Raw genomic sequence first — 12,126 nt, 5'->3', positions numbered from 1 at the left:
GTCATTGTACAACACAGGATCCTGTGGGAGGAGAGGGGACCTTCACACTTGCTAACAGGCTTAGAGTCACAGGAGTCTTGGACTTTTGTTTGGACTCTTGAGGCTTTAAAACCATCCATACCTCTTAAGCACTTGGGCTAGTTTAAACTGACAACTGTTTTTCTCAGTTTCTATAAAGACTTTGAGAGCATTTTGAGATGAACTTGGTGAAAATGTCAGCATTTCTGACAGAGGAAACCCCAGGGATGAACAGTTAAGGTACTGCTAGGGGTTAAACCTATTATTGAAATCTGGCCATGCACTCTCCTGCCCCCTTCTGGAAGATGGAGGCTGGTGCATTCTTTATCTCACAGTGGCTGTCCCAAAGAGAGGAACTGTGTTTGTTGTGGTATTTGGGTTAGAAAATGGAAGTTGTACTAATTTCACTTAAACCCAGAGGCAGGTTCCTCTCTTTTTTGCCCTGCTTGTCTCAATCTGAAATGTATTGCACCTTTTAACAGTTAGCTTAAGGGTTTGTACTTGGGTATGTAATATAGGGTGCTGGTTTTAAAATGGGCACAAAGTACAGCATGTTCTAGTAAAAAATGTGTGCAAAATGTGCACTTGCTTTCAAATCAGGGCCCACAGAGCTCATCCTTATTGTTCCTTAACTTATTATTATTATTATTATTATGCTACTTACTTTTTATGCAGTTATTTTACACCCCACAATGTACTTTTTATTAAGTGGTTTTGGGAAAACCACACGGTATCCTTTTCCACTCTATAACCGAAGTGAGAATGCACAAGCTACATTTTAATGTTGGTTTGTGCTGGGCTTTTGTTTCCCCAGATTCTAGTGAACTCTGTGAACCAGGCCCAGCCCGCTTTGCTGTATGAGGATGTGGGGGTGAGCGAGGGGAATCCTATCCTGCGAGACCTCGTCTTTAGCCCGGACTATCAGAACATCTACACAATGACAGAGAAGCAGGTAAGATAGCCCCCACCCCCATCATTTCACAGATTTAATAATTCACTGGGCTCCATTCAATTATGAGAGGGCAAGAAGGGCACATTGTTTGACCAAATTGACAGTAAATTGCATACGTATTCAGTGAATTATTCTTTTTTGTATATTTAAAAAAAAAAAAAAGAATAAATAATAATAATTTTGTGTTTAAAGTTAAGGAAATATCTTGTTGGGTCCTTTTGCCTTTTAATGTAGTTTAAATAAATATTTTAGATAGTTAAGATGGAAGGTTTTTCACAGTTGCTCCTCAGTAGGGACTGCTTTTGGGGGGTGGGAGGGAAACAGACTCTCTGCTTGATGTGCACGACACAGTAGCTGACTAATCTTGGTGATTAATTGCTTGTGGAAAGATGTGGGATTGTCATCAGTAGTGCTTATACCTTTCATCGCACGGGTCAATGAACAGGCATGAACCCTTCCCACCCCTGCGCTGCACAGCTTATTGGACTAGAACCTTGCCCTGAGTGATGAGAAACTAGCTAGCTCGGCATGATTGTTCAATACCAGGCATCTTGGGTTTGTTAATATATCAAGTCATTGGCCATGTCCTGTAGACTAGTCTGCCTCAATGTGTAGATTTACAAAAAGATTGGAAATGTGATATTATGAAGGACAAGCAATGGGTACAGACATGGGTGGGTGGATCTACTGTGGTAAAAATAACTCATTGGTGAATAATTGGTTTACAGAGAAACTGTAATTTAGTGATGCACATGGCCATTGGGGACCCTTTTTTTAATTAATTATTGAAGCAAAATAATAATTAAAAAATAAAATATGGAAGTAATACAATTTGCAGTGTCTTGATCAATAAGTGATCCTTTATTTAGAAACAATTACAGGAGCTTTATGTATGCTTATTGGGATATTTATGGACATTTTGAGAATTTTAAATGTGGGATAGCCTCATTTTAAGCTGTTAGCCTTGTGGTCAGGATGCTTGCTTAGAAGCAGCCTCCTAGTGATGGCTTTATGTATTTTGGAAGTTGTTTGCAGTAAAGACAGACTTGCAGGCCGCCTTTTGGTAAGTCAGTACTAAGGAATTCAACCAAACATTATCAATAAAAGAAAAGATGCATGTTTTTGGTTTTAGTCTGTACATTTCCCATAAGTACCTTGTTCATATATTCATCAGTTTTTGAGCGAGTGACTGAGGAGAATTGTCAAAAAAGCACTTGGTATGATTGGCTTGTTCTTACTATTGAGCTGATTTGACCCTGTGCCCTGCAAGCTATACAGCAGCGTCAAAATGTAATTCAATGTATTAGAGTTAGAAGCAAGGTGAATATTTGCTGGGTATTTCCAGTGGAGTTGAATGAAACAGGTTAAGGCCTCCATTTTTGCCATAAGTATCTTGTTCATATATTCATCAGTTTTTGAGCGAGTGACTGAGGAGAATTGTCAAAAAAGCACTTGGTATGATTGGCTTCTTCTTATTACAGTGATTGAGCAGCTATTGAGCTGATTTGACCCTGTGCCCTGCAAGCTATACAGCAGCATCAAAATGTAATTCAATGTATTAGAGTTAGAAGCAAGGTGAATATTTGCTGGGTATTTCCAGTGGAGTTGAATGAAACAGGGTAAGGCCTCCATTTTTGTTATGAAGTTGACTCATTTCCATAATGTCTTCCTCCACCCCCAAAGCAAATTCTGAAATTCATGGATTCATTTATTTATTTAACAGAAAGGCATTAAGTCCAAGCTTTTCCTTCACATAAATGTACACTTAATGGAAGCCTGCACCAGAAACCACAAGACTCCTCCTATATTTTAGAAATTACAAGGACACAGCACAAATCTATTTTTCTCCAAAACCACAAATTGTAACCTAAAGGTGAGTAAAAAAAAAAAAATGTGTTTTACATAAGAAATCCATTACAAAGTGGAATTCTTTGACTGCGATTTTGCTGACTGTTTTCTGTATTATGTTACTACTGCTGTAAAAAAAAAAAAAAAAAAAAAAAAAAAAATCCCTTTTATATTGGTCTAAAAACAAGCAAACTTTGTGTTTGACAAGCTATGCAACGTTCTGTATTCGGCAATTCTTTAGGAAAACAATACATCGTCGCTTTAAAAGGGAGTATTGTGCAATATGAATCTTAAAATACCAGTTCAAAGTTAGATTTTGACAGATTGGGAGCAACATTGCAGCATCAGAAAACCAGAACTGATAGCCTCTCTTGCATTAGTGATAAAACATGAAGTTATAAATACATTGCACATGGCTGATTCAGAAAGTGATGGCCTGAATATCAACTGCAATTTTCTTTCAGATTTTTGTAGAAAACTAAAAGTGATCTTACTTTATAGACAACAGGGAAAATGTAATGCTTGTAAGTTAGAGATGATGAATACAATTTTTATATATATGTATGTATGTATTTATGTATGTATGTATGTATGTCAACTAGTTGTTACGTTTTGTTTAGATGGATATGCAGCAGAGTGGATTATACACACAAACCACCCACTCCCCGAGCGAGCATCTTAACCACTGTACAAAAGAACCAGGTGCAATTACATGAGTAGTTATAGAGGTTTTAATCTACTTTATTTCCAGTGTTTTAGAATCTTAAATGGCAGTGCATCACACAACACTGCTGTAATTTTTGGGAACACCCAACATTAATAGCACTCTTTTGAAGCCAAGGCACATTTGCAGCAGTATAAACAAGAAATGACTTACTTTTGTTTTGCAGAAAGAAGATACATTATTATGGAGCAGTTTCTTTGTAGTTTTTATACAACGTAATGTTTTTGCCTTTGGGGGATTTTGGTGCTATTTAGAAATAATGATTTATTTATTTATTTATGTATTAATTTTTATTTATTTTCTTGAAGTGCTTCAGTCCCTGTCTTAAATGTAGAAAAAAAAAGCTCTGGGCATCAGGTGCTACCAGTAGTCCATTATCCTAAGTCTTGTGGTAGTGTATTGTGGCAGTGACAGTTGAAAATCATAAGCTCCACGGACAATTACAAAGTCACACTACATTGAGTACTGTAAATACCTACTACTCTTGGAGATGGCATTCTTATGTAAATAGTTTTGTAGCAAATGTAATATCTGGGGTGCCTTTCAAAACAAGTAGTTCTATTAACACGTTGGATTTGGTCTACTCACCAACCAATTCAATTAGTCAGGCTCCAGAACTCCCAGCCAAGAGCAGCGCCTATAATAATAATCATCAGGGAATTTGACATTGGCTACTGGCAAGGGAAGTCTACACAATACTTCAATAGTGCTAATGGGTTCCGTTTTCTATGTAATTGGTGCTTATTCCAAAGGGAGACCTGTTCTTGTATTGTATTGTATTGTATGTCCGCTAGAACGATATCATACAGTACATATAGTAACAGTTTTCTTTATCATTATCCCACTACATCTATTTTTTTTTACTCTGACTATTACACCCGGAGAAGTTAAAGTCAAAGCTTTTTTCATTACTTTTTGTAAAGTTTGGCTTTTTTAAATTTATCAATTTTATTTATTTATTTCTTATTTAGTCTCATTTAATTTCATTTCACATCATTGTATTGTCCTTGTATTATTGTGAGCTGGGAGTAAGATAAATATCCTATGAAGATTTAGAGACGGCAATTAGCACAAAGAAAATGATCTGTATCAGATTTGAAGGAAGCTACAGTACAGGGTGATTTTGAAGTTGTCTATGCTTCTGCATGCAGATATACTGGTAATGTCCTTAGATCACAAGCCAGATGTAGAAGTATTGGACAGATTAGTTACCATTTCATAGAGTGCAAGTGTGACTAGGAAAAGCAATCCAACAAGAAGGGAGTTTAATGCGCCTGTCCACTTTACTTTGAAATACTATCCAAAGAGCTAAGTAAACAGCATCTGGTCCTTTGGTCATCAATCCAGTAACTGGGAACTTGCTATCCTAATGTTCCTTTTGGAGGGAATCCAGTAAGGTTGTGGGAGTAAAAGATTGAAATCCTCTTTCGAAATGACAGCTGCAGGATGAGAGATACTGTGAGTCTGTCAGAAAAAGCGGTTTGCAAGGGTTCATTTTTATATCGCTGTCTGAATCTTGGAATCTTATCTTTCTCTCAGTCCTGCATGTATTGTTTTTTTGGAGGGATGTGTAAAACACTAGTTCTGAAGCGGTGATGTTGATGCTATCATTTCTAATAGAGGCTTGGTTAACCCAGATATGGATGTAGTATTGGGAGTCATCTGTACAATGGGGATGTTGGAGAGCTTCTTAACCACTGTGCAAATCCGGTCTGTTATGAACTAGTATAGGGTGCTTTATTGTATCAGCAGTTGTGGAGAAATTATATATTTTTTCTTACAAAGCACTGAGATTTGGTATGTTGACCATACCAAATTCTATGAGGGTGCTGCCTATCCTTAATTTACAAGAACTAGAATCTGCACTGTATGAAAGGCAGCTGTTAGTTGTATATAGAAAAATTAACATGTTGAACACTGAATATACCTTTGACAAAAAATCAAAGCTATTGTGACCTTAAAGGGTTATCACTGCTGGTAATCAAGAATTCATCAATTGAACAAAAAAGTATCTCTTCTACTGGACTTGTATACGAATTCCAAAGTATTAAATGTCCATTTCAAGCAGGGGGAGATGCACTCACGCCCCCTCTCCCACACAACAAATGCCAGTGCTGAGAGATGTTGTATAGTGCCTCAAAATTGAAAAAAAAATCAATTTGCAAAACTGACAGAGCAATTCACCATTTCCCATGTTCTAAAACTTCCCAGTAGAAAACTGTAGCACTTTGGAGGACATTAAACTGTCTGTTTTAACTGTGGAATAAAAAAAAAATTGATAAGTGAACGTCAGATTTATAGGTAGCAGGGAGACACTATTTCATCCAGACATTGAGGACTAAACTGGTAAGAAAAAAAATTAATATATATTTATTATATATATTATATTAGTCCCTGTCTTAAATGTAGAAAAAAAAAGTGTGTGTATAAGTACATAGCCCAAATAAGTGTATTTTATTGGTAGCTGTAGTACAATTTTCTAATGCACCTGTATTTTAAAGTTGATATACTGTCCCTAGCATGAAGTGATAACTGGAAAGAAATGTGTTTTACATAAAGAATATTGTTATACATACAGTGACCAGTGGTTTTATTATTTTTGGCAACACCACACATCAACTCTACTGTTATGTTTTATACAATTAGAGACAAATGTTTAAAAATGAAATGACATTTGAATGCAACTCGGGGTACATTTGTAACCTCCATGCAAATGACACAGTGACACAGTACTTCAATTCCTAGAGCTTGCAACCAATTAAGAAGCAGTCTGAAGGTCATACCAGATGGAAACCACTTATGCAAAAAATCAGGTGACTAGAATCTGATTAACAAGCTGATGTCTTAATCGAGTAATGCAATATATTGTAGTGAATAAATGAAGCTGACAAATGTTTTTTGATTCAAAAACACTTTGTATACAAGAAAGGTATACCTCCAGCACAATCATATAAGCATGAGATTTAAACTGACTTTGGACAAGGCCTCGGTACAGCTCAGTGCATACATTTGTATTAGAAAGCACGGATATCCATGGAGTTAATTTGAAATAGATAAAAAGACTGAGAACTTTACAATGTTTTTGTAAACAATTGTTGACTCAACTCCCATTTGTCTTACTTCTGTCCAATGATAGGGGTTTCCACTCTATCATTACACATTCCCTCTGTTGGGGGGGGGGGGGGGGGGGGGGTCTTTCAGTCTTTGTCTTTCAGTTTCCCTCCCCCATCTCACACTGTCTCTGCTAATCTCCTGCCTTTTGGCGTTTAGCTCAGACACCTATCTGTGACTTTAAGTTGTGTTAGGCTATGCAAAACTGCACGTAGGTGGTTTTGCTGATGGGAAATGAAAGAACTCAAAACTTACACAATACTGTATAGAAACTTAATATAAAAGCATATTAAGCAACTGAATTAGTAAGCACATTAAAACGACTATAAAAACACATTCGCACACAATTTAAACATAATGATTAAAAACAACTATAAAAGACACACATACACCAAATGTAAAGCCATCACTACAATATAACATGGCATTAAGAATATGTACTATGTAAATTTACAACAAGGTCTACAATGTTATTGAAACAAAATGGCCTGACAGACAGAATTCTGTGTTTTCAATTGGGTAGTTGTCTCTGCCCTTAGGCACAACTCAGTAGGGTTATCTCGAGAGGGGGTAAATATATACTTGCTGTAAAGTCCATTGTGCTGTTTCCAATGTCTTCATGATTTTGGAGTCAAGCAATGATGGATGGCTTGCCAGTAGCTTGTCTAGCTTAACCAGTGGGTACATTGATACCAACATTCTCATTGGGCTGCGACCTCCGTTCTGCCACATTAGTCCTTCTGTGCTCTACTTTCTTGGTATGTAGATGAAGGTTGTGGGGTTGGATCATGTGTGCGCATGATATAAGATATAGGATTGACTTCTGGGATGGTGGTTGACTTATCACATAAAAATATTGCTGGAAACCATATTTGTGCTGTAAGATTTGGGAACGATGAATGTGAATGTGTACGTTTTTAATTATGTACTAGTACTCTAGGTGTAGTGGTAAACAACGCTTTCAAATTAGCTTTATTAACATTACCCCACCCATCTTATTATAGTCAATCTTTTGGGTTCTTGTTTTTGTTAATTCAGAGTATGTAAATATCTCTCATAGATAATAAATAACCTTAGAGATCAACTGCTGCATCCTGGTCTCTACTGTAGGTTACATGGTCTGATTGCCGCAAGACTACTGAATGACAACCTAGAAGTGGTACCAGTTCATCCATAGTGCTAACTTTGAAAAATTCTCTGTTCCAAATTGATATATAACATAAACGAAGAACCAACATATCTTCAACAAAAGAAAATGGGACCAGAGATAATGCTTGTTTTGTTGATTCAGACAATGAATTGTTCAGGCTGCAACTTGATTTTACAAAAGGGTAAGCACAGGAATCGACTGCATGGAAATTGTTGAAGTAACCTTCTGTACAATGATTTAGGATTCACATGGAAGTCTTTGCTGCAGTGGAAAATGAAGCATTAAAAGGTTTATGAGATCCAGTAGCCCCTCCAGCCTTTAAATATGTCTAAGCCAGTATATTATAAAGCAGTTAAACCAGGGTTTACTAGGTGGTGTGTGTTTTTTTTTTTTTTTTTTTTTTTTTTTTTAAATAGTGCTGGATCTGCCGTTATTCACTTTAATTTTGCTTTAAAAAAAAAAAAAAAGAATGGGAGTAAATATAAAGGGCCTTGGTATTCCCTCAGTGAGATAATTACTGAAAACAATACGACTGTGGGGGAACAGCTTTGATAAAGGGCCAGGTTTGGACTAAACTTCCATATGACTCAAAGTGCTGGCTCCCTTTCCTGCTTAGTATTGTATCAATCAAGCTTGGGAACTAGGAGCATTTGGCCCATGGAGTTAAAAAGTAAGTAAAAAAGAAGAAAACAGCTTCCAGAAGGGATAACTGTTTTCTGTACTGCTTGAACTGTCTTTGCAGTATGTAAAAACGTAATCTGATTAAACTATGGAAGAATGTACACATAAAAACCAAGGAATTATATGATGGTGTAAACTTGGTTATGAAACAATTTGAGCATTACGTTGCTGAGTGATTGTTGTGTCACACTTAGCCATTGTGCTTTTGCTAATTGTGTATTTTCAGCATGAGCCTAGTCTATCCATGTAACCACTGCTGCATTTGTAAACCTTGCTTCACACACATTAATGATATCCTGTCTCTTAGAGGGTGCATCTCTGCAAACCTCCTTCACTGTTCTGCGATTTTGGAAAGGGCGCGTCTAGCTTTCCTTTTAGACAAATGGTAGTCTGATATGGTACTTCGTTAAGACTCTGCCCTGAAAGAGCAGGAGTCTGCCGTTTTTTATTCTTTTGACATTTTGTCCTTTTTAAAAACAAAGAGTGTCATTGTCTGGCCAGTCAAGGAAGCTTTCTCTCTCAATAACTGGGGCTTGGAAGTGATGTATGGCACAATTTACCGTTGTCGTACAGTACATGGCCAAATTAAAAGGAAGAAATCTTCTCCAGATTAGGAAGGCTGCTTCCTACTAAATTACACCTTGTCACAGATTTATCTGATTGGTATGCTATCCATCAACCCATTGTTGTCTTAATGCCCTTCCAATTGCACAGATCGAGGAATTACAAAACACCAGAGAAACCTCCACCCTCACCTTCCAGCTTGAGATACCAATGTCAAGATTACATTCTTTGTAGACTGATTAAGATGTCCTCTTTTGTGAACCAAATGAAAGAAACTCATTGTGATCATTTATTTTAAGGCCTAACCATTGTGTTGTCTTTTATTGTAACGCTAAGATAAAAGGAAGGCTCTTACAGAGTGTGAGACTTAAACGAAACGTTAGATGTTTTATGAACATGTTAAATGTACTTGTCTATTAAGAAGGATTTGTGTAGTTATAATTGGTTTTTATTAATAAAATGCATCAAAACGTCTTCTCTTAGTGTCAATTGACTGCTTGCTAAAAGCTTCTCCATTTTTACAACAGGTTTCCAATGTACTGTCATCTGAGAACTTTGTCAGGTCTTCACCCTGTTTCTCCTTATGCTTTCTCTGATATCTTAGTCCACTGTTCTGTTACATTGCCTCCATCTGTTATCACTTCTCTAGACCAGATGTCTGACCCAATACAACTTGGTTCCTTTCATTTTATTCATATTATCCATTTTTGTTTGTCTACTGGTCGTGCATTACATTTCTATCTGAGAAAAGTGCTTTCAGTTTTAGTGGCTATCTGGCTGTATGCAAACAGTGAGGCTTGTAGGACTCACTTTTAAAGAAATAAGTCCCCTTTTCTTGCTTAGGTCACACAACAACTGAAATAAAACAGCAATTCCCAGATTTAAGTGTCGGGGGTTGTTCTGAAAGAGGTTCAGTTTCACTGCATGTTATTGCAGTTAGGAGTTATGGGATATCTACTTACTGTTTGACAGTTTGGGTGGGATTAATGGGTGATAGTGTAAATATATCTTGGAGCCACCCTGTCGGTTCCTGTCAGACACTCCCGTGTCACAGGCTGAAAAGGTAACGTGAAGCCTTACATCTGTGGTTGACAGTTATATTATTTGTGTAATCCCTGCAGGTAATGATTGCCAATTAAGTGTACAAGTTAGACGTTGATGGCATGCATGTTTATAAACTGTAACTATGGGTTAACTTTTTGCTGTAGTGCCTTTAGCGATATTTTATGACGCAGTTTGGGGCAGAAGTGGTGAATATGCAGAAAATACCAGTACACCATCTGGAATTTGATTGCTTTTCATTTTCTGGGGTGTATTTTTTATTTAAATAGTGTTTTCTCACTTTTTGAGGCACTTTTTTGTTTATACAGTTTAAGATATATTTTCGTATACAGCCTAATTATACAAACCGCTACACGGTAAATCCTGAACTAACTGGAGAAGTGGTCAAAATGTCTTAGCTTTAGCTTCCAGGTTGAATAAAAATGAATAAAAAAAACTAAAAAAACAAACAAACAAACAAACATAAACTGTCTGGCAAATCAATTTGTAAGATTTAATACAGGTTTTACTCCAATATACTTAAGAAAGGCATATCATTATAGTGAAGGCATATATTAGCTGTTATAAACTAAGAATAATACATAATAATAATAATAATAATAATAATAATAATAATAATAATAATAATAATAATACATTGTTATAGACTGTCTCCAGATTTCAAATGCTGTCAGTTGAGTGTGTTGTAGAAACTCCCAACAGGTAAGAGAGCTCTTTTGTTTCTAGGCAGCCATGTCTGTTTATTAGACCATTTCCTCTCTCGTTAAATCAAACCCACCTGAGGAAATCACTGCCATGGACCTCTTTGTTTCCGCTTGTAAAACTAGCCGTACATCTCTCTTTGGCAGACAGCCAGCTGAAAAGCATTGTGGGGTAAAGTAGCATCCTCATTTCGCCTAATGTCCTGGGATATAATTAAGGTGTTAGATAATGTACTAATTTAAGGATTAAATATGCCTTATCTTTTTTTGGTAGATTTAATTCAAGTCTTGCCTGAAGTCGTAATGTAATACGTGGGGTAAGGGGTTGAATTGAGAATCATTTGGTGGTGGTGGTGTTGTCACTAAGAGATGTTCTATTGGGGTGTATAATACTATATATTAATATATATATATATATATATATATAATATATAGATATATATATATATATATATATATATATATATATATATATATATAGCTGAATATATATAACACCATATTATGGTATTCAAAGAATATAAACCAACCCAAATGTACAAAAAAACTGTGATATTTTACAAAAAAATTTTTTCATGAGATTCTTTCTAATGTTTGAAATCCTCGGGTATCGTCGGGTAGAAATCACAGCAACCGACCAATCTGGTTGCTCGTTCAAAATTAGTAGTAGGCGTCTTAGTCATCAAGCAGCTTCTTGAAGGATCCCAGGGTGTCAGCTTCAACATTATTACTGGAAAGTTGGTTCCAGACTCCCACGATTCTCTTTGTAAAAAAAAAAAAAATAAAATATAAAAAAAAAAAAAATAAAGTGCCTCCTATTTTCTGTTCTGAATGCCCTTTTATTTAATCTCCATTTGTGACCCCTGGTCCTTGTTTATTTTTTCAGTTTGAAAAAGTCCCTTGGGTCAACATTGTCAATACCTTTTAGAATTTTGAATGCTTGAATCAGGTCGCCGCATAGTCTTCTTTGTTCAAGACTGAATAGATTCAGTTCTTTTTGCCTGTCTGCATATAACATGCCTTTTAAACCTGTAATAATTTCAGTCGCTCTTCTTTGCACTCTTTCTAGAGCAGCAAACTCCTTTTTGTAGTGAGGTGACCAGAACTGACACACTATTCTAGATGAGGTCACAAAAACATATTGATGATGTATGAGCTCTACTCCTTTGCATAAGAACTTGGTTTCATATTTCAAACTGCTGTACCTTGGCGTGCAACATTTATTAAATGCTATGAAAATGACTTTTACAATGTTTGCTCTACAGTAATGGCATTTAAAACTCCTTCCTCTCAGGGGCAGTTTTACAGAATACAG

At 36.2% G+C, this 12,126-nt stretch overlaps 1 protein-coding gene and 1 long non-coding RNA gene across 5 annotated transcripts in view; both read left to right on the top strand.

Moving 5' to 3' along the window:
- The window catches only part of LOC121329154 (plexin-A1-like), a 199,184-nt gene that overhangs the window by 95,881 nt on the left and 91,177 nt on the right, over positions 1-12,126 (top strand). For all 4 annotated transcript variants that reach the window (XM_041274549.1, XM_041274550.1, XM_041274552.1 and 1 more), the window contains one exon: positions 833-970. In XM_041274549.1, coding sequence (XP_041130483.1) covers positions 833-970 — 138 coding nt within the window. The remainder of the gene's footprint in view (positions 1-832; positions 971-12,126) is intronic.
- On the top strand, positions 1,087-2,792 carry LOC121329155. Its single transcript, XR_005951742.1, has 2 exons — positions 1,087-2,333; positions 2,589-2,792. It is a non-coding gene; the product is annotated as an uncharacterized LOC121329155 (long non-coding RNA).

Source organism: Polyodon spathula, chromosome 16 (genome assembly GCF_017654505.1).
Source record: "Polyodon spathula isolate WHYD16114869_AA chromosome 16, ASM1765450v1, whole genome shotgun sequence".
Classification (NCBI taxonomy): domain Eukaryota; kingdom Metazoa; phylum Chordata; class Actinopteri; order Acipenseriformes; family Polyodontidae; genus Polyodon; species Polyodon spathula.
This window is presented reverse-complemented; position numbering and strand designations above follow the sequence as displayed.